General features: G+C 41.9%; 1 protein-coding gene across 1 annotated transcript; it reads left to right on the forward strand.

Annotated features, from left to right (window-relative positions):
- Positions 1-2,418: 2,418 nt before the first annotated feature.
- On the forward strand, positions 2,419-20,552 carry SERINC3 (serine incorporator 3). The gene is made up of 10 exons (XM_082430255.1): positions 2,419-2,580; positions 7,706-7,867; positions 8,706-8,899; positions 10,976-11,055; positions 11,716-11,853; positions 11,981-12,150; positions 13,569-13,659; positions 14,987-15,167; positions 16,948-17,175; positions 17,829-20,552. The coding sequence occupies exons 1-10, from the start codon at positions 2,542-2,544 to the stop codon at positions 17,965-17,967; spliced, it is 1,422 nt and encodes a 473-aa protein (XP_082286381.1). The 5' UTR covers positions 2,419-2,541; the 3' UTR covers positions 17,968-20,552.
- Positions 20,553-23,451: the final 2,899 nt, after the last annotated feature.

Below are 23,451 nucleotides of genomic sequence, written 5' to 3' on the forward strand. Positions count from 1 at the left end.
AATTAACACATTAACTTAAAAAAAAATCAAGTACATGGTTTACCTTTTGAAACAATATATAGGAGTATAAGTGATCAGATCATTCCACCCCCAAATATGCCACTTTGGCATAAGGATTACCTCCAGCTGAAGACACCTGAGAAGGAGACACAGAAAAGGTCTCTGCCCTCCCCCTATAAATTTCCCTTTGTGACGGTGTCCCCCATCTCCTCTCTACCAGGAGGGGCAAAAGTTAATCACAGGCGACAACTCTAGATAGACTCTTATCGGTGAGAGGAATCTACAAAACAAACCCTCCTAAAACAACCCTTATCTTCCATTAGTTTCTCCCATATATTTACCTTCCTACAGCTCTTTTTCAGAATGGTATAAAAGCCTCCATGCCTAGCTGGCCCAATCACTAAACCTAAGAGGTGCGGGGGTAATTTTTCCTTCCCTCCAGGGGGGAAAACAACCTAGTTTTGACAGTATGAATATGGGCGGGGCTGCTCTGTGTGACAGTGAGCTCCGCCCCCCCCAACCCCTGCTCCCAGAACAGGTGTTGCTGAGGGATTCTTACAGGAGGAGGTGGGAAATTGGAGCAGAGGATCTCAAAGATCTGCTCTCCCCCACCTTTGCCACCTAGACAAGGCACACTTAACCACTTAGGGTCAGAAACACTGAGAGAAGGGCAGGGTCCCACATTTGGGAGGACTAATGCTTACAGGTCAGAGAGTGAAAAACCCTTCAGCCGCTGGCTAGACCCATTGTTCCTCACTGAACATAAACAATGCTCACAGAATATAAACAAATATCAAACAAGGCCACTCTGTATTTGGAACAAGGCATAGACAAGGCCACTCAGGAACCACACATATGACTCAACATCCTCCTCTTCTAACATGAGTGGGTCCTGGTTCTTTTTCAGTGACAACTCTGGCCCTGCTTGAATTCTCCTACCTTCTGGATAAAAATTAAGATACCTGTTATTGAATTGTCCCTGCTTCTTGACTGTGTCCAATTCAAAACTGTTCCCCACTTCCTTAAACCCCTCTTAGAGGTACCCAGCACAGACCCAAATCCTACAATAAGGTCTTCCCAACTCCCTCTTACCAAGATACCTCATGGTTTCTCTTAATGCATTCTCCCTTAACAAACAAGCTAAATAACTCTAATTCATTTTGACTGTGGGCATGTTCCTGGTAGAATTTGATCACGGGCTTTATCACAGTCTTAGCTTTATTCTGCCCAGTCCAACAACACGCAGACAGGGAGAAGCAAGGATTTTAAGGGCTACCTGGAAGGTTCAGTGGTCCTGAAACAACCTGACTTGGGCAAGTAGTTTGGGGGGCAGAAAGAGAGAAGGGAATTAGGAAAGCTTGAGTAATTCTTCTTCCTCAGCCATCAACCCTTTCTGTGGCTTTAGGCAAACCATCTCACTTTGGGTCTTTTTCCATTTCTGACAAGAAAAGATTTGAATCTATTTCTAAGGCGTCTTCCAACCTAAATATTCTAGGATCCAAACTCTACAGGTTCTCATACTCCCAGGAAAATGTTCCCCTACACCAGTTATTTGTAGAACATTGCCATCGTTGTTGCCATATCTACATACCACCTGTTGTTATGTAAGTAAATAATTTTTCAAAATTTTTTCTTTAAATGGACTCAGTTTTTACTTAAATTTACAAAGGAAAATTTACACCATTACTTAAAGGGAAATCAAGTATTGCTTGGTAGAAGTGGAAGAATTTCTACAAACACACATATACACAAACCCTAAAACAACGTTATTTAACTGTAGATGTTGTTACCTTTTGATGAGATTTGGAAAATGAAGCCTTTGCTCTGCTAAAAAGGGAGATAAGCAAATGTTAGAAAAATGTTAAATACATAAGAGTGGCAAACACACTTTCTCTTTAGTTTGAAACAAGACTTTCTCACTCTGCCTTTCAGTGTTACTTAATGTCCTATATATACGTGCATCCTTAGATCCTTTCAGTCACCCCAAATGGTTTATATATCCCACAGTTTAGGAAACAGTGCCCATCTTTCCTGCTTAACTTGGGCTCATCCTTCAGTTCTTAGACTTAATATAAATACCTCAGATTAAATATAAAGTCCTTCCAGGACTACTCCCTAACTGATTACCTTCTCCTTACATAGTAGGCATTAAACACACTTTTACTGAAAGAATATTTCCTCGTAATACTTTTTCATAGTAATCATCACAATATGCCATGGTGCGTTTCTGTCCATTGTCAGTCTCTTCTTAACTTGGCCATAAATTCTTGTGCACTTCTGTACCCCAGATCTTGACATAGTGGACTCCCAGGGAATGCAAACGAGATGAAGGAATAAACCCTGCTCTGTTCCTGTAGCCTCGGGCCGGTTTAGCCCCGCCTCCTCCCCAGCCCTGCCGAGGGCGGTGGGCGGGGCCACGCATGACGCAGGCCGCACGTTTGTGGCCTGAGAAACCGTCGCGTTTCTGAGGAGCCGCCTCAACCAGCCGTTACTACCGCGCTAGGAGCTTCCGCATCGGCCACCTCCGTCACCCGCATCACCATGGGAGCTGTGCTGGGCGTCTTCTCCCTCGCCAGCTGGGTGAGTTCGGGGTCTGGTGTCTCCGTCGGTCCTGTGGTTTGGGGGAGGGCGATAAGGGCTCCCCAAGCGCAGACCCGACGGGCCTGGCGCCCGGGGCCCGGGGTTTGGGGGTCCGGCCCTGGGCTGCACAGGGTATCCGGGGGGTCCAGGATAAAATCCGCGATGCCCTGCGATCAGCATCAGGCGGTTCGCCTTCTGCGATTGTGGAGGAACGTAAGAGGCCAGCCCTCCATTGTTTACAATTTTGATTGCCCCGCCCCCGCGAGCCGTCCGGCCTCTGGGTTCCTCCGGAGCTGGAATGGGACTGGGGACTGAGCCCGGCTCCCGGGGCCCGGGCTCTCTGGTTCATTTCCAAGCACCTTCTTAAGGTGGCGTCATTTATTTGAGCGGGGAGGTGGGGCTTGAATAATATTTTTATCCCCTAGCACAGGATTTGCCAAAGCTACAGAGTCTGTGGCAGACGTGAGATTTTAACCGAGGCCTGTGTGCGGTTCTGGCGCAATGGAAAGAAGGCCTTGTGGATTATTATTCAGAATTGGAAGTCATGGCCTGAACATTTTGGGACCTTGTACAAGTCATTTCTTTCTGGTTTCCCTTAAGATGAGGACAATCACCCCAGCATTCCTCGCCTCAAGAGCTGTTGTGAGGATGAAATGAATAAATAGGTTGAATCACTTTGTAGATTGTAAACGCCGTATTTTAAAAAAGGAATTTTGGGATCTATGGAAGAGAATATGCTGCGTTCACTCATACACTCGCTTCCGAGGAGCATGATTCCTTAACATCATTTCCTTGTTTCCTAATTCCCCAACTGACTTAAATGAGCAAGGACTCTATTTCAGCTCGTGCCACTATTTTTTCTTAGGGACAGAATGTATTTTCCATCCTTTAAGGTTGTTGATCTTAAATGAAAAGGGCTGTTGGTCTTTTAAGGGCCTAGATTGTAGTGGCTTTCCAGTTTTTCAACCTTGAACCAAAGTAAGAAATAAATTTTACGTGCTTGATTTAATACACCCATTTAGACACACGTTTCGTGAAATAATTCTTACCTTTGCCCTCTGCTGTACAATTTTTCTTTTCTATCACATTAAAAAAAAAAAAATCCTGGTCTTTTTTTTTTTTTTTTTTACAGTTTACTAGTGGGTCAAACTCACTGTTTACAAGATAGATTTAGAAAAAAATAGTTAAGAAGGAAATTAATTAGGGCGTGAATTGGTAATTTGAAACCGGAAACACATTTTGGCTTTGATGTAAAGCTGAGATTTGAATTGATGCCATCAAAGCATTTCAACCTATAAATCACTTTTATATTTTATTAATTCCTTTTGTTCAATAGGAACAGCAAGGAATTCAGTGTACCAGAGAATGGAATGAGTGAGGGGAAGAATAATAGAAAATGAAGTCAGAAAGGTAAAGGGAGCCAAATCACATAGATACCCATTGGCCGATTTAAGGCTTTTATTCTTATGTGATTATGGGGATCCATTACAGAAAAGAGGAATGATGTGATCTGACCAGTGTTTTAACAAGGTTGCTGTGTGGAGAACAGATGTTAGAAAAGAAAGGGTAAGGCAGTGTAGGGCAGGAAAAACTTCCATTCTCAATGGGTTAGTGGTTGGGGCCTGCGAATTAAAGTGAGAAAAGACAAATTAGCAAGAGAAAAAAAGAGTTCATGTACTTGTGCAACCCACACACACGCAGGGGTTCTTAGTGATGAATAACTCAAAGGGGTGGTTAGAATATAGGGCTTATTATATACCTAACTTAATTGGGGTTAGGGTTAGGATTGGGCGGGGCAGAAAAGGGCTTCCATAGGAAGAACAAATAGGTTTCTTTAGGAAAGACAAATGGGTTTTTAGGAGAACAAACAGGAGATAAGAAAGTTTGTGATAGTACTTGTTTCATCTGAAAATAATTTTTACACTAACTCAGGGTTCTGAATGGGTTGCTATAGCAGCGAGACAGGAGCTATTCATTTAATCCAGGTGAGGGATGATAGTAGTGGCTTGGACCAACGTGAGGATGCTATGAAAGTGGCCAGATTCTGGATACATTTTGAGGATAGAGCTGATGTGCTGACAGATGGAATGAGAGTTTTGGAAAAAGAGAAGGCATTGAGGATGACTCCAAGGTTTTTGGCCTGGGCAACAGGAGGAGTATGTGACTCACCTGGGTCCTCCCACTCTTTAATCAATAGAAATTGATAAGAAGCCAGACGAGAATTTCAGCCAAGCAAGAGAGAAAAAACAAGTAACAGATGGGGGAACTGGTTCCTTAAATGGGATATGGGGAGGGGCAAACCAGTGGGTTGAGCAAGAGGTGTGGCTTAGGTAATCTGCTCTCCCCCTTGGTGGGGCTCTGTGCAGGGATCGTGCGCGGTACCCTGCTACTGCTCTGCGCACCTCAGAAGTGGCAGTTGGTTTGTGGCTTTTTTGTATCTTACTGTTCATGTGTGCAGTTATTTTGAGTCCCTTAGCGTTTCTTTGTATTCTGTTGCTCAAGGGTTAGTCCAGGTGCAAGCACTCAGGTAAAGGGTCCCAGGTTCCAGCCTATCTCAAATAGAGTTGTTTACTGAGATGGGGAAGTGACATACCATATAGTAGGACAAGTTTGTTCCACAGATTGAGTACCTACTGTGTGAAGGTGCAAGAGATATAACACTAGGTGGGCCCCCCTCAAGGTACAAGACGTAAACAAGTAAGTAGGTGTAGTGGTTTGCCAGGGCCTCATAACAAAATACCACAGAGTGGGTGACTTAAATTACAGAAATTTATTGTCTCATGGTTTTAGAGGCTAGGAGTCTGAGATTAAGGTGTCAGCAGGGTTGGTTCCCTCTGAGGGTGGTGAGGTAGACTCTGTTCCAGGCCTCTTCCCTAGTTCCTGGGGGTTTGGTAGCAATCTTTGGTGTTCCTTGCTTTATCAATCTCTGCCTTCATCTTCGCATGATGTTCTCCCTGTGATGCATGTCTGTGTCCAGATTTCTCCTTTTTATGACATCAGCCATGTTTGATTAGGGGCCCACTCTTCTCCAGTATAACATCATTTTACCTAATTACATCTGCAGCAACTCTTGTTTCCAAATAAGGTCACATGCTGAGGTACTGGGGATTAGGACTTAAACATACGAATTTTGGAGGACACAATTCAACCTATAGCAAACAGTAGGCAACTATCATTAGTTTATTTAATTGGCTAGGGGGAAAAAAATAGCTAAAGGGAGTCAGGAGTGTGAGAGTACAGACAAAATAAACCCGAAGCAATTAGTGTCATTGTTTTCAGCTATAAAATGTCTGTATTTCTGTATGCGACCAGATACAGACTTTTATTACAGTCTTTTGACCCAGATTGTAGTTAAGAATTGGAGATGAGGCTGGGTGGTCAATTCCCCATGGCTGTTTTGATTATGGATATTAACGGTTACCCTGATATACGGAGCCCCTGCTATGAAAGGCATTGTGCTAGGTGCTATGTATTCCTGACATTATCTCATAAAAGATTATTACTGGGACCATACTGTAAAACCAGACGCCCCCAGCATTGCATTTGCTGCTTCTGCGGATGATTCTGAACTAGCCTATCCTTGTAATGTGACTTCATAACATCACCTGTCAAAACAATTCAGGTGGTTTCCTAATCAAGCATATAGAAGAATCACTCAAAGTATGTCCTCTCATCTGGAATGCTCATTAGGAGAATTTAGCTGACCAAAGATCCAGGTTACTTTTTTTTAAAAATTGAGGTAAAATTCACGTTACATAAAATTAACTATTTTAAAGTGTATAATTCAGTGACATTTAGTATATTCACAGTGTTGGGCTATCATCACACCTGTCTGATTCCAGAACATTTTCATCACCCCAAAGACAAACTCGATTTCTGTTTAGCAGTCTACTCTCTTCTCCCCACTCCCTCCAGCCTCTGGAAACCACTAATCTGCTTTCTATCTCTGGATTTACCTATTCTGGATATTTCATATGAATGAAATCATACAATATGTGACCTTTTGTGTCTGACTTCTTTCGTTTAGCATGATGTTTTCTAGGTTCACCTATGTTGTACCAGCTATCGGTACTTCATTTTTATGGCCAAATAACATTCCATTTTGTGGGTATACCACATTTTACTTATCCATTCATCAGTTGATGGACATTTGGGTTGTTTCTGCCTTTTGACAATTGTAGATGGTGCTGCTTTGAACATTCATATACAAGTTTTTGTTTGAATACCTGTTTCAGTTCTTTTGGGTGTATATGTAAGAGTGTAGTTACTGGGTCATATGATAATTCTATGTTTGACTTTGAGGACTCTCCAGGTTACTCTTTTTTTTTAAATAAATTTATTTATTTATTTATTTTTGTCTGCGTTGGGTCTTCGTTGCTGTGCGCGGGCTTTCTCTAGTTGCGGTGAGCAGGGCTACTCTTCATTGCAGTGCGCGGGCTTCTCATTGCAGTGGCTTCTCTTGGTGTGGAGCACGGGCTCTAGGCACGTGGGCTTCAGTAGTTGTGGCACATCGGCTCAGTAGTTGTGGCTCGCGGGCTGTAGAGCGCAGGCTCAGCAGTTGTGGCGCACGGGCTTAGTTGCTCCGCAGCATGTGGGATCTTCCCAGACCAAGGCTCGAACTCCAGGTTACTCTTGAATGGAGCTAAATGTCTCTTGCTTTCATTAATTATAAGGGTTTCCATGTAATGTTGCCTTATGCTGTAATATCAGATTTGGTAGCTAGGATTCCCAGAAAACAGCAAATGGAGTTAGTTTCTATTTTTCTCAGTATTAGATATATTGTTTTTAAATAAAATATGCTGTCTGTGAGAACATAACCAACATTTATTGGGCTTTTACTATGTTTTAGGCACTGTGTTGAGTGCTCATTTAATATAGCAATGTCTGAGGGAGGAAGATTCTGTTATTGAGTTTAATTTACAGATGGAGAAATAAGCTTACATTATGTAACTTGTTGAGGTAAAGTGGCAGAAGTAGTATCAACTCCAGAGCCCATGCTTTTAACCACTTCCTCCCAGCTATCAGTTAGAACTCTCAAAGCCTGGTTTGCCTCATCTTCTGTTCTGGATGTCACAAAGGAGCCCGCTGAAGGAGGTCTCAAATGGTGATGATGTGCTTATTACAGGTTCCATGCCTTTGCGGTGGGGCATCATGTTTGCTGTGTAGTTGCTGTCCCAACAGTAAGAATTCCACCGTGACTCGCCTCATCTATGCTTTCATTCTCTTCCTGGGCACTATTGTATGTTGTATCATGTTTCATGAAGGGATGGAAACTCAGCTGAAGAAGGTAAGTAGAAGTAACCATAACCTTATTTAATGTAGTGGGTTTTATTATTTTTATGTTTTGCAGAGTTTTAGTTGTAATTAGTACTTATTTTTCACTGTTGTGAAAGTCAAGTTCGTTGGATTTGTTGGGATTTTAAATTTTGGTTATAGTCAAGACACAGAATATAAAGGAATCAGTCTTTTCCCAAAGTAAAGGTAGTCAGAATGAACATCTTTAGTCTAACAGCTTTGGAAAAGATATTAAGAGAGTGGCCCTAAAACTTTATCTTTTCTTGTATGTTTAGTTTTAAACACTTAAACTAGACTAGCCCTTCACCTTCGGAAGGAGTGGGTTGTAGCATGAAAACTCATGGGAAAATGGGAGATAACCTCATCCACAGATAAGGGCCAAAAAGAGAGCACTCAGGACTTCCCTGGTAGTCCAGTGGTTAAGAATCCACCTTCCAATGCAGGGGACGCGGGTTTGATCCCTGGTCGGGGAAATAAGATCCCACATGCCTCGGAGCAACTAAGCCCGTGGGCTGCAACAAGGAGCCCACACGCTGCAATGAAAGATCCCGTGTGCTGCAAATAAGAGCCAACGCAGCCAAAAAATAAATAAATAAAATATTAAAAAGAAAAGAGAGAGAGGGAGCACTTACCTTTTATTTTCAAAATGCAACTTGTTTATACTGTTTGGTGACAAGATTGTAAGTGAATTGGAAGACAGAGAAAAGTCCCACAGGAGAGTCTTGCAGTTGTTGAAGTGGTCCGTTTTAAAAATCCAGGCTTTCCTATTGTGGAATAGAATCTCTCTTTAAATGTGGATATTCCCATAACATTAAAATTGCTTTTTCCAGATTCCTGGATTCTGTGATGAAGGACTTAAAACCAAGGTGGTTGATACAGTCATGGATAAAGATTGTGATGTGCTGGTTCGTTATAAAGCTGTATATCGAATCAACTTTGCCTTGACCGTCTTTTTCTTTGCCTTCTTTCTGCTCATGTTAAAAGTGAAAACGAGTAAAGATCCCAGAGCAGCGATACACAATGGGTATGTAGGAATTATTTATTATTAACTTGTTATATTATGATGTGCATCCTCCCCTTCAGCAGTTAATGTTGCCATTTTGATGAAAGCAGTAGAGTATGTAAATCAGTGGCCCAGATGTATTTCTGACCTACTATACATGGGAAGTTGTTTCAACGTCATGTTCAGTTGGGGCCCTGCAGCATGGAAGAGGTAGAGTGGACAAGGAGAATCTTGTCTTTTTCCTGTATTTTTAAAAAATACCTTTGCTTAAAGTGCCTAGATTTTTATGGAACACCTATGAAACAGTTCAAGCATTGTACCAAGCACTACACACACACACACATTTTTTTCTTTCTATTGTTAAAAGAGAAACATTTACCTGATATATTTAAACAGTATACAGAAAGATAAATAGTGAATATATTTGGGCCACTGCTTCACATATTCTGTCACTTCCCATTCCTGATCCCCAGTTCCCCTTTACAGAGAGGTTAAATAAATTGCCTGAGATCTCTCAGCTAGTGAGGGTTGGAGCTAGGATTGAAACTCAAGTCTGTCCAGCTCCAAAGCTGCTTTCTTTACACTCTGCCATACAAGGCAGCCTTTAAAGATTGACTGAAAGCCAGGTTTAGTCCTGGCTTTGCCAGTGACGAACTGTGTGATTGTGGGCAAGGCATTTATGTCCAGTCGCCTGACGTGCAGCAAGCCAACCTGAAATGCTGAGGTTTGCAGCAGAGACGGGAAGACAGATCTCAGATCCGCCTCCCCGAAGGCGAGAGGCTTTAGATATTTATGGGATAGAGAAGCAGAGTAGTCTTAGGTTTGGGGAAAGGGAATTGGAGGTAAGGAAAAGGTGAGGTAGTGAGTGTTCTGCACAGGTGTATCTGAATTACATGCTTTTTTTTTTTTTTTTTTTTTTTATTTATTTTTGGCTGTGTTGGGTCTTCGTTTCTGTGCGAGGGCTTTCTCTAGTTGCGGCAAGCGGGGGCCACTCTTCATCGTGGTGCGCGGGCCTCTCACTATCGCGGCCTCTCTTGTTGTGGAGAACAGGCTCCAGACACACAGGCTCAGTAATTGTGGCTCACGGGCCCAGTTGCTCCGCGGCATGTGGGATCTTCCCAGACCAGGGCTCGAACCCGTGTCCCCTGCATTGGCAGGCAGATTCTCAACCACTGCGCCACCAGGGAAGCCCTACATGCTTCTTAATAGGATGCATGTTCAAAAATGGAGATGCTTAGCATAATCTGAGGGTAGAGTTTTTGGCACTCTGACATCAAAAGGATCATTCATTTTTGGCACTGACATCAAAAGGGTTATTCATTGCACATCTGTGCAGGCCCTGTTTTAGGGTCAGTGGTCCCAACCAGTCTTAGGCAGCTTGAACTGGACAAAAACTAACTCCCGGTTTCTGAAGAACAGCTTAAGCCCCTGTTACTATAGTGACCCATAAGTCAGAGGCGCGTTATCTATAGGGGTAGTTAAAAGAGTTTTGTGGTATATTATCTAGGCTACATGAAGGTTGGAGGGTATGAAATTTGAAAAAAAAAACATTACGATGAGCCTTGTGAAGGCAAGACTGCAAGCGGGGGCGGTTCTTTAACAAGCTGTTCCCTTAGCACTGTTCTGTAAGGCAAGCTCAAGAATTTCTGTTAGGCACCAGTGTCTGTTAACTATGGGGCACGGTTTCAGGATGGGTTTTTTAACACTACGGGGCATGGTTTTACCATGTTGTAAAAGAAGGATTCGGTAATTCACTTTCCCCCGGATCTAAGTTGATTGCTGTATATTTAGCTAACATCGTTAGTTTAGAATGCTCCAGAATTCTAGAAAAATTCCTATCTTTAAGTGCTAAAAGTAGGGAAATACTAAAGTAACATGTTTCTTTCTTGTGAATGTGCATGATTTGGTCTCTGTGCTAATGTTTGTCCTTAAATTGTGTGAAGTATTGAGTGAAGTAGTTTCATGTCAGATGAAGAAATAAGCCTAATCATGTTGGAAGTGGCTAGTAAGGCTTTATTACTGCATTTTAGAAATTCATTTTTCTTAGTGCAAGGGCAAAAATTAGCATTTCATAAATGCACTTTTATATTTTAATAGGTTTTGGTTCTTCAAAATTGCTGCCATTGTTGGTATCATGGTTGGATCTTTCTATATCCCTGGGGGCCACTTCACCACAGGTATTGTTCACTATTAGGGGGGTCAATTATAATATATACAAACTCTACAAATGCTTGTGTGAAAGCTACATTTTCATTACTGATTTTTGCAGAACTGGTAATTAAATGAGATGGTGTCCAATTACCATGACTTGGTACTAATATTAAGATATTAATTGCTTGATTAAAGCCAGGAGGCATTCAGCCCACTTCTCAGCTGTTCTGGAACCATATGTTAATCGTTTGCCAATATTTTAATAGTTTCCCTTCTCACTTGGCAATACCAAGTTAATCGGAGAGCTTGTCAACGTAGCGACTTGTAACCGTGTGCTCCACTCTCCCTGTCTTTACCTGCTTCCTTATCGTGACATCTGTGGATTTCCACTGTGATTTTTATCCCTGTAAGTAAAGGAAAAGGCTTATATCTTTTCCATTTGGAATGTCAGACCCTAGGCTCCCCTTGGCACAAGCTAGAACAAGTTTTAAAAGGTCTGAAACCCAACAGAACACTTCTCAGAGAATGCCTTTGAGTTTGGAATTGCAATAATCTTGCTGTACTGCTGGAGACAATGTCTTTATTACCTCTCTATAACTTGAATTGAAATCTTTTTAGAATGTTGGACAGTAACATTCTGAAATGTTGCTCCTATGGTGAAGAGTAACTGTGCTTTTGGTTTGTAGCCTGGTTTTTTATTGGCATGGTGGGGGCTGCCTTCTTCATCCTCATCCAGCTGGTGCTGTTGGTGGACTTTGCTCACTCTTGGAATGAATCATGGGTAAATCGAATGGAAGAAGGGAACCCAAGGGGCTGGTATGCGGGTAGGTATCTAAACCCCTATGAGAGCCATACTGCCTTATGCTACGTTAAATAGGGTGAAAATTGGTCCTCGTTAGTATAAGAGTTTGTTATGATTGTGGGCATTCATGTTTGTTTTCTTTTTTCTAGCTTTACTGTCTGTCACAAGCATGTTTTATATCCTGTCAATCATCTCTGTCGTATTGCTCTACACATACTACACCAAACCAGATGGCTGCACAGAAAACAAGTTCTTCATCAGTTTTAATCTGATCCTTTGCGTTGTGGTTTCCGTTATGTCAATCCACCCAAAAATTCAGGTATGGTTGTGATTTCTGCTTCTTCCTCCTGTGAAGGATTTTTAATTAATGCTAAACTTGAAACCTAGGTAACCTGTTATATGAATTTATGTCCAAGATGATAAAGTCTTCTTACTTATAACTTAATCACTGTAAAATGTGCCATTGAGTGCCAGTAAATGAATAATTTCCCTATTATTTAAGAAAAAAACTTGAGAATTTATCATTTTTATAAAATTGTTTATATCATGAGAATGATTCTTAGGAATCTTTAGCAAAGATATTTTAGGGGAATTCAACTAGAAAAAATAATTGATTTTAATATTTAAAACACAACTCATGCTCCTGAGTTTCCTCATTTAAATACAATATTTTTAAAATTCAGATATGAATTTAGGTATGAAAAGAACATCTAGACATCACCTCTCCTTTTTTTTTTTTTTTAATAAATTTATTTATTTAATTTTGGCTGTGTTGGGTCTTCGTTTCTGTGCGAGGGCTTTCTCTAGTTGCGGCGAGCGGGGGCCACTCTTCATCGTGGTGCGCGGACCTCTTCACTATTGTGGCCTCTCTTGTTGCGGAGCACGGGCTCCATACGTGCAGGCTCAGTAGTTGTGGCTCACGGGCCCAGTTGCTCCGCGGCATGTGGGATCCTCCCAGACCAGGGCTCGAACCCATGTCCCCTGCATTGGCAGGCGGACTCTCAACCACTGCACCACCAGGGAAGCCCCACCTCTCCTTTTTTTTAAAAAAATTTTTTTATTTATTTATTTTTGGCTGAGTTGGGTCTTTGTTGCTGGGCGCGGGCTTTCTCCAGTTGCGGCGAGCAGGGTCTACTCTTCGTTGCGGTGCACGGGCTTCTCATTGCGGTGGCTTCTCTTGTTGCGGAGCACCGGCTCTAGGCGTGCGGGCTTCAGTCGTTGTGGCTCGTGGGCTCCAGAGCGCAGGCTCAGTAGTTGTGGCGCACGGGCTTAGTTGCTCCGCGGCATGTGGGATCTTCACGGACCAGGGCTCGAACCCGTGTCCCCTGCATTGGCAGGCAGGTTCTTAACCACTGCACCACCAGGGAAGCCTACCTCTCCTTTTAAAAGTGAGAAAACCGAAGTTCCAGAGAGGTGATGGGTCACCAAGCTAGGCAGTGGCAAAGCTTAGCTTAGATTTCACTATACCAAGGAACTAGTAGTAAATCTAAGCCTTGTATGATATACAGGAATTTCCAGGATTGTGAAATGCCTGAGAACCAGTAGTACATGCCTCCTCTTTCTTGGTTCTTTTTCAAGCTAACTCAAACTGAAGGGTTACTTGTCATCTTTCAACTGTCAAGCAGAATCAGAAGGTTCTCAGTTAATAACAATTCAGTGGGTCCCAGGAAGTTTGCTGGGTTTTAGAAATTCAGCCCTTGCAATTCCTATGGCATTGTTTTCTTTTTGATTCTGTAGGAACACCAGCCTCGTTCTGGCCTCCTGCAGTCCTCTATCATCACCCTCTACACCATGTACCTCACATGGTCAGCCATGTCCAATGAACCTGGTAAGGGAGTTTTAATAACACATTCATTTGGTGAAAAGAAAGTAAGAAATGAGAATTCCCTGGAAGCCCAGTGGTTAGGCCTCCATGCTTTCACTTCTGTGGGTCTGGATTGGATCCCTGGTCGGCAAACTAAGATCCCGCAAGCCGCGCCACGCAGACCAAAAGAAAAAGAAAAAGAAAAAGAAAAAAGAAAGTAAGAAATTACTCCTTTGATGGGTGCAGAAGCTAGAGCTGGAACAAATGTCAGACAAACAAATGAACAGACAAAAAACTTCATTTAAATGTACAGTGTCCACGGTATTTACCATTCAGGTTTTATTCTCCATGTCTATTCATAGCTATTCAGAGCTGACCGCCTAAAGGACCACGGTCCTTTATATAGTCCGGGCTTTTCCCTGGACTAAGTCAAACTAGTTAAGAGCTGAACAAGGCAACATTGTTTTGGCCCTTTGTAGAATTACTTTAATTGCATGTTACTTTGGTGGTACAGGCTCCAGAAGAAACAGCTGCAGGAAATCTCCTTTTGTAGATCTTATGGGATTGTTTCTCAGTGGGGGTATTTTATGGACTCCTTTTCAAGGAAAACCATTATTGCAGACCATTCAGTGATGACTCAACTTATTTTTATTGTATTCCTGTGTAACTATGTAGAAACAAAACTGGGGATAAACTCCTTGTGCTTTTTTTTTTGATAACTAGGCCAAGTTTATTGAATCTAACCTTATTTTGCAAGCAGATTAGTCTCTTTTTTTTTTAACTTTTTATTTTATATTGGAGTATAGTTGATTAACAATGTTGTGATAGTTTCAGGTGTACAGCAAAGTGATTCAGTTATACATTTTCCCATTTAGGTTGTTACATAATGTTGAGCAGAGTTCCCTGTGCTATACAGTAGGTCCTTGGTGGTTATCCATTTTAAATGTAGCAGTGTGTACATGTCAATCCCAACCTCCTTAACTATCCCTTCCCCCCACCCTTCCCCCTGGTAACCATAAGTTTGTTCTCTAAGTCTGTGTAAACTCCTTGTGCTTTAAGCACAACTATAGAGCCAAAAAGACTTGCCAGTTAAATTTCAAAACCAGTGAAATCAAGATTGACATTTATGATATTTGACAAATACTTTGTTGTTGTAGTTTCATTTCTTTTTTTCTAAAACTAAGTCTCTGGTTGCAGCACAGATGTGTTACTGACTGCCCAGTTGCAGGTTCTTTGAAGTGTAGCATTCCCATGTTTTAAATCACGAATGAGTAATGTATAGCGCACCCCTCAAGTCCTTTTGGACCAAGATGAGTTATACCTAAAGATATAAACAGCTTCTCATTTTCAGATCATTCCTGCAACCCTGGCCTGTTGAGCATCATTATGCACATGACCTCACCAACCTTGGCTCCTGCAAATGCAACTGCTCTAGTCCCTACTCCTGCTCCACCATCACAGAGTGGGCCTTCTCTGAATAAAGAGAATTTTATTGGGCTGGTAGTCTTTGTTCTCTCCCTTTTGTATTCTAGGTAAGTTAAAAAGTACTTAAGACAAGATTCTTATGATGGTTAGTAATAGAGTGAAGAAGCTATTTTGCTTTCAAAAAACAGTGAGAAGAATTACAAAAATTTAACTCTTATTTATTAAAGTCATTGACTTGCTTCAGTTACCCTGCTGTGTACATTTCTTTAAGTTTAGTAAATCCTCTCATCAAATAATTCCTCTCAGGCTTACTAAGAGATACGTTCTCCTTTGTGTAGGAGGATAAAGCCCTTACCTGACCTTAGATCAGCTAAAATAGTGGCTCTGAAAATTGGTTGGCTTATCTTTTTTTAAAACAATCTTGATTTTCTGATCACTGTAAATAATATTTAAACAACTACAGAATTTTATACATGAAATGTTAGTCTGTAGTTAATCCAGGACACCAGATATAACCTATGTTAGCAGTGTGCACTCATTCTCCCACCCATTTTTATTGATATTGTCTGTATAAGTGTATGTTACTTTAATAATTTTAAAATATGAAATAATAAAATGGGCAAGGATATATTTATATAAATTAATAGCTTAAGTGAGAACAGTAGTAAATGAAATGGTCCTCCCTCTAAATTTACCTCTTCTATGATTAACATTTTGGTACATATTATTTCAGGCTTTTTTCCTTTGCTTATACTTACTGTCTATTGACCTATCTGTATCTATATAATTATGCATATTTTTATCAATAGTTACATACATAATTTTATTTATATCACTTGATATATAATTTTTAAAAAATAAATTGGGAGCATTCTATATAACAGTATACATACTGTTCTGAAATACATATGAATTTGTCATAATTTGGACAGCTTTGCACATAATGTGTAGATTTATCCTTTTTTCTTTTTTTAATGATTGCTTAAAATATGGGTTGGCAAATAACAGCCCTTTGGGCTGGCTTCCTATTTTTGTAAATAAAGCTTTATTGGCATACAGCTATGTTCATTTGTTTTCATACTGTCTATGACTGTTTTTGTTTGTTTTCCTTTGATTCTTGATCTTGGGGGCAAAGCTTTTAGTCTTTCCCTATTAAGTATGATGTTAGCCCTGACTTTTTAATAGATGCCCTTTATCAGTTTGAGGAAGTTCTTCTCTATTTCAATTTTGAGTTTTTATCATGAAAAAATATCAGATTTTTGTCAAATGCTTTTTCTATGTCTGTTGAGATGTTCATGTGGGTTTTGTCCTTTATCTGTATGTACTTTTTTATTCAGTCATTTAACAAACTTTTAGTGAGTATCTGCTGTGTACTAGAAATGCACAGATGACTAAGGTCATTGTTGTCAAAAAGTTCTATGAATAGCAAGGAAGACAGGAACAGTAAGTGATACAGCAGAAGGAAGAGTAAGGAGCTGTGGGAATTTAATCCAGCCTAGTGATAGGGTGATGTCAGGGAAGACCTCCTAGAGGGCACAGCACGATCAGAGAATTTAAAGGGTGATTAAGTTAGCTGGGAGAAGGTGGGCAGTGCATGCATTCCAAGCAAAGGAGAGGTACTTGTGAAGTCCTGGAAGCAGACATTGAGAGCATAGTATGTTTTGGGAAACTCCTAGGCAGTTAAACCCTCAAATTGTAACTGATGAGAGTACTGTCTCTGTCTTGTGATGACAGGCAGCAGTTCAGAACTTTAAGCAAACCCTTCAGAAGCCCTTCGGTCCCCAAAGCAGGAGCAGTTCAGAAATAACCTTCAAGTGTATTAGGCCAGTGACAGCATTTTGTCTTCATGGCCCCTTTCTGACTTACCTTCTTGGGGTCACTCTCCAGCATCCGCAATGCCAGCAATAGCCAAGTAAGTAAGCTGACCCTGTCAGGAAGTGACAGCGTGATCCTCCGTGATACGACTGCCAACGGCGCCAGCGATGAGGAAGATGGACGGCCTAGGCGGGCTGTGGACAACGAGCGAGAGGGCGTGCAGTACAACTACTCCATGTTCCACCTCATGCTCTGCTCGGCTTCCTTGTACATCATGATGACCCTGACCAACTGGTACAGGTAGGAGGCAGAGAGAGAGAGAATCAAGGGAAAACCACTTAGCCCCTTCGGGTTGCCTGTAAAGTCTCCATCCATTGTCCTGACCTCAGAATCCCCTTTTTTTACCCTTATAATGAAGTGGTGTTCAGTGCTCTTTTCTGAAATACTTCTGACTTTTTCTCCTCTTGCATTTGAAATCCAGTTGGAATTCATACAGGGAAAATCGTGGGAAGCCCTTCCAAACTTGAGTTACTGGAGAGAGAAAATCATGATATTAAGTGAGCTGACTTGTCTTTGTTCCCTGATTTTTCTCTGTCTAGAGATGTCCGTAGAGAGCATTCTGATCAAAGTAATCATGTGGTAAGGAAGGAAAGTTTCAGGGAGGTCATTTCAATCTAGACTTTGACCAATATGTAGAAGAGCCAGATGTTCCTGAAGAACTTTTTGCAAGGAATAGTCAGGGTTCTTCATGCAGGCAAGAAGATAAAAGCTGTTTGAGAGGCAGAGTCCCCTGCTCATAAAAACTAAAAATCGCAACTTTCTCAAGTCTCTTCTAGAAACTTACTAGGGAGTCGTGTCAGTCGAATTTCACTGGAGCATTTCTTAGCTTTTGCTGAGGGGCTGCTGAATGCTGAGATTAGGCTCCTTTACCTAAATCTCTGCTGTGTTCTTAGCCCTGATGCAAACTTCCAGACCATGACCAGCAAGTGGCCAGCTGTGTGGGTCAAGATCAGTTCCAGCTGGGTCTGCCTCCTCCTCTACGTCTGGACCCTTGTGGCTCCGCTCGTCCTCACCGGTCGAGACTTCAGCTGAAGCTCTGAGTGCCAAGGACACCACTGAAATTCATAAAGGTCTCCTTTGCTGAAAGCTCACATCCCTTTTACTTTTGCTTCAACTAATATATTAAGCAAACTCTCTGCAAATAAGGCTATATCCAGGTTTATATCAGAGGGCAAGAGTGAATGATGCTTGATGCAGGATCAGAACTTTTCGTTTATATTATGTTTATTTGTAAGGATATAGAGTAAAAGAAACGTTTTGCCTTTTAAAGTGAACTACAGCTGTGCTGTGAAGAGAGTTCTTTATTAAGACTTGTAGGTTCCTACAACTTTGATTTAACATGTAAGACAGAAAAATGTTGGATATTTGAGGCCGTCGTTAATATATTTCTATTGCAATATCTTTAAAAAGCATAGTAATTATAATAATGCATTTCTATGACAGTTTTCTTCTGTGAAAGTCTTGTGTGAAACAAGCTCTCTGTTCAGTCCTTAAACTCATAGTGCTTGGGGAAGGGAGTACATGTGTGGGTCTTGCCCCAGAAGAGGGGTTGCTGGTATGGCTACTGTTTCTATAGCTTGAGTTTTTTCATTTACTTTTTTTAATACTACAGCCTTGATGCTGCTTGATTTAAGCCTGTGGCTTTGCCAGAAATGTTAATTTCAATTAAATGCTTTGTAGGTTTGGTTAAACTGAAGATTCACTTGGGAAAACAGTGCAACTTTAGTCTATGTAATTATCTTGTTATGAGTATGTAAAAGTATAATGCATGTGTATTTATTACGTTTGCACTACAAAGGTATTTGATTAAAATAGAAAGACAAGCTTATAAGGCCCTTTCTTTAACAGCTTTTATCAGTTAGCAGCCATTCTATGTTTTTCATTTTTTTTGGACATATGGACAGTCAGGTTTATAAATCATCTTGCAGAATTCTCCTGTTCCTCCTAAAACTTAAGGTCTGGCTGGTGAGTAGAGCCTTGAACTCATTTGGAAATTGTACTAAATATCTTTTCTGGGCAAGACACTCGGGTAGATGAGAGAAAAGGTCAGCACTCTCGGGAAACTTCTTCGGGAGAGGTAGCACACAGGGCGGTAGAATAGAACTGTTCACTCAGGGAAGCTTTACTGAGTGTTCTGTACCAGGCCCAGTCAGGTTCTGGGATGCACCTTTAAACATGACAGACAGCGGCTCTGCCATCTTGGACTTAGAGTTTCGAGGAGGGTATAATGAGCTGACAGGTGGTACAACGTGTTGTGATTAGTGCTGTGATTTAGGAATTGCAGAGAACTCAAACTAGAGGTGCTAGGTTGGGGTGTCATGGTAGGCTTCTTGGAAAAAGTGTTGTCTAAGCCAAGAAATGTTAGGAGTTAGCTAATAAAAGAGAAATGGGGAAGTGGAATGGCATTGCTGAAGGGTAGACTAAACGGTATGTTAAGGGTAGGGAGATTTAAGAAAAAAAACATGTTCAATGAAGCTGTAAAGGGGAGAAGTGGGCAGGGACTAGGTCACGAAGGGCTTTGTAAACCACATTGAAGAGTTTGGACCTTATGCGAGGGCAGCAGGGGACATATTCACATATTCAGAGTGACGTGGACGAACGATGTCTTCAGTCACTGTGGCTCATATATGGAGAATGGATTTAGGGACATGAGACCAGGGGCAGTCCATATAATAAGATTTGAAACAAAGAAGTCAAAGTGAGGATGGAGAGAAACTGACAGCTGAGAGCTACTGAATAATTAAAAATTTTAACTCGGCAATTGATTAGCTATGGGGGAGAGGTAGATTCCTGAGTGATGCTGGTTTAATCACCTGAGTGTATGGTGGTTCCGTTTATATGGTGAGAAAAACCGGAAGGGGAGGAACAATTTGCACTAGAAGAAAGATGGGAGGTGGTCCCTCAAGATGGCTAAGAGTCAGACTGTTTAGGTTTGCAAACAAGCTTTGCCATTTTCTATCAGTCAGACTGGTCAGTTAATACTTACTGAGTAAATACTATGCTTTATGACCTTGGGCAACTGACAAGCTGTCTGAGCCTCAGTGTTTCCTTTGTTTGAAAGTTTATCTTAGTCCAAAAGATTGTTTAGGGAGTAAAACTACTTTGCAAAGTGCTTAACCCATTTTAAGCACCATCCGGTGGTAGCTGCTAATCTCCATGTGGGCTAATATGAGACTGGACAATAGTCAAAGGTCAGAGATATTCAGCCATAATCTGGCAGAGGTTAGATTTGAGGTGTTCTTACAGAATTAAACAGATGGGACATAGAGGGGACAGTCTCAGTTGAGCTGTAGGTGAGGGGTCAGGAAACAGGGCTTGATGTGAAGTGTTGGAACCACCACCATTTAAACCAGTACCTTATGCCGTGGTTCAGAGATAAAGTTGCCAGGGATTTGGGGGGCAGTTCGGGGAGGTGTAGCCCCTTACTTTGCCAGTGAAAAGCAATCACCTCATTTTCCTTAAAGCAGGGCCAGCCAGATTAAGACTTTTAAAGGTCCTGAACTTCCAGAACATTACCGTGTACCATCCCCTACCTTACGTCATTTAAGGTAAAAGCAATACTAAACTGTAAAGTAAATGTAATAAAGTCCAATAAAGTTTTTATTTTTTTCTCATGATGATAACTTTGATATTAATTTGAAATAACAAATTCTCTTTAAAAACGAGAGTGCAGTGTCCCTGCTTTGCTTGGTTATACCCTAAGAATAAGTTAAAGTTGGCCTGTTGCTAGGACACCCAGTAGTTTACTCAAGACTCAAGTGAATTACACACGTTGAGTGCTGAATTATATACATGCATAAAAAATGTCAGTATTTTCGGTAAGCCCAGGATCATACTATAAAGCAAGGGAGTATTGAATCCTCGGACCTCATGGTGTTATCCCATTCCAGAAGAGTCACCTGGTGTCTTATCACCATGAACAGGCCTCTCTGTCCCCCACTATTGCAGATTGGGGGCCCTGGCTTTGAGGTCAGCAGTGTGCTCTAGGAGTTCATCAAAGGCAACATCTGTGGCTGCCAGTTACATGCTTAGAGCTGGGAGAAAGCTATAGGCCCTTGTTGGATTTCCCTGTCTAGGTTGCCCTTGCTAGGTACTCAGGTGGATGGGAAATAAAACTCTTGACAACCAAAGATACTCCCAAAGAATGTCCATAGACCTGGTTTTCAGTGCTTTTTTTTTTTTTTTTTTAAGAATTTCACATTTATTTATTTATTTATTTTGGCTGTGTTGGGTCTTTGTTTCTGTGCGAGGGCTTTCTCTAGTTGCGGCAAGCGGGGGCCACTCTTCATCGCGGTGTGCGGGCCTCTCACTATCGCAGCCTCTCTTGTTGCGGACCACAGGCTCCAGACGCGCAGACTCAGTAGTTGTGGCACACGGGCTTAGTTGCTCTGCGGCATGTGGGATCTTCCCAGACCAGGGCTCGAACCCGTGTCCCCTGCACTGGCAGGCGGATTCTCAACCACTGTGCCACCAGGGAAGCCTTCAGTGCTTTTTGATGTTCTGGACCAAACCATGACTCAGGCCTAATTTAAACGAGGAGAGCTTTTTCGTCCATTCCAAGTCCCTGCTTGATTATATTTTTCTTTTTACACAGTCAAGCTAAAGTGAGTATTCAGTAATATGAGTCATGCATTTGATCTCTGTGGATTGATGGCAGATGCCAGGCTTATGCTTATTAATGGGAGCTGCTGTTCATCTCTTTACACTTTGTGTTTGTCTACCCATCCTGTTACCTAGGAGCCCACATCAGGCAGCCTACTCAGTGGTCTCCTAATTACTGCTGAATGACTCAAGCCATGTGATGCCTATAGCCTCAGGTGAAGAAAAATGAGAGCTACTCCAAAACAGCAACATGTACCAAGCAATGAACAGACATTATCTACAGCCCTGTAAGGTGGTGATGGTTCTCCCCCTTTTATAGATCAAACCAAGGTGTAGAGAAGTTAGTGTCTTGCCCACAGGTACTTAGTAAGAGGCAAAGCAGAGAAACAAACCCAGGGCTTGATTTTTTCCAATTAGACCCCAATTTCCCTTGGCCCATAAGGATGTAGGAGACAAGATAAACTAGAGACTGCCTAGAGACATGTAGGGGAGCCAGCTGGCTCTCTAAACGCATCACTAATGAAGGAAAGTTAGTAGCTCCCTGAAGGCAATAACTGCTATCTTACTGGGTCACTGTATCCCAAGGTACTGGCACCTTATCAGATAAGAGAGTAAACATTTGGTTAAAAAAATTTTTTTTCCAGAAAAGTAGTGCCCTAAAGGATTTTATTACTCACCAGCTTTAAATGCAATAACATGAAACATTTGGGGCCACTGATTATGTAGAAGTGCTGAACCAGTACTGTGAGGAGTGGGTGCTGGGGAAAACTAAGGTATTTTACAAGAGAAACCAGAAGTGCTGACTCATAACATGGAAAATAACTCCTGTGGCTTGTCAAGTACCTAAGTTGATCCTTTTAACACTGTTGTGAGGTAAAAAGGATTGGAGCCATTAGCTCCGTTTTTCCAGATGTGAGAAACAGACTAAGTTCCTTAGAGAAGGCTGACCTGAGGAGCTGGTATGTTGCACTGTAAGTACTTACTGTTGGCATCATCAAAAGCCAACAGTAAGTGTATGCATATCCTGAGTATTTCTCAACTGACCCATCACCAGCACATCAGACCCAACACAGACGGGGACCTAGCTTCTGTCTCCTCTGGGGAGATGAATAGGGGGCAGAGAAAAAGCCATTAGCTTAGAGAAACAGCTAAGCAGCATGGGACCAGAGATGATGAAGCCACACCCTAGTCACCCCTCAAGGAATTTGGGTTTACTTACAGATGCTTCCAGAATAAAATGTTCAGTTACAACTTGGGTCTCAGAGGTTAAGAACTTGCTTTATATTTTCTAAGAAGCCAGAAAACAAGCCAGTTTTTACACTGACACTTTCTCACTACGAAATACCTCCCTTCTTTCTGTGGTCTGTCTGTGGGCTAACTGCACAGCCTGGCTCCAGCCATCAGGAGGAAATCGTGGGCTGCAGTCAGACCGCCTGACCTTGAATCCCAACGCTACTTAACTAGCTGTGTGTCCTTGGGCAAGCTAGCTTAACTTTTCTGTGCCTCACTTTCCCCACAGGGGCAATAATACTATTTCATTAAGGGTGCTTGTAAATGAGATTTTGTATGTGAAGCGCTTAACACGATGGATGCCCAGCCCACACTCAGGAATCATTAGCTGTCAGGGTTCAAGGCCAGTCTGGGAAGCATACCTGGGCCTTGTGAAATGAAAAGTTTGTGTATCTATCACTGTGGGCATCTAGCTCCACCTCCTTTCTTCACATTGGTGCCTTCTCACTGCACATGATCTTCAGAGGCAGCCAGCCCACGGTCTAGAGAATGCACGTGCTGCCACAGCGCCCCTGCCGGCCTCCCCAGGAAAGAGGCTCTGCCCAGGCCACCGTGTACCGTGAATAATAAACCCTCAGAGCCTTTACCCAAACTGCCATTGTCACAAAAGAACCCCACACACAC

The sequence above is a fragment of the Balaenoptera physalus genome (assembly GCF_965194825.1).
Source record: "Balaenoptera physalus genome assembly, chromosome: 16".
NCBI classification, from domain to species: domain Eukaryota; kingdom Metazoa; phylum Chordata; class Mammalia; order Artiodactyla; family Balaenopteridae; genus Balaenoptera; species Balaenoptera physalus.

Bases quoted from the DNA above. Each gene is read 5' to 3' on its own strand.
- SERINC3 (XM_082430255.1), top strand. From the start codon at position 2,542: ATGGGAGCTGTGCTGGGCGTCTTCTCCCTCGCCAGCTGG. The intron at 2,581-7,705 runs GTGAGTTCGGGG...TGCTTATTACAG, and splicing joins TCTTCTCCCTCGCCAGCTGG to GTTCCATGCCTTTGCGGTGG. The intron at 11,056-11,715 runs GTATTGTTCACT...TTTGGTTTGTAG, and splicing joins TGGGGGCCACTTCACCACAG to CCTGGTTTTTTATTGGCATG.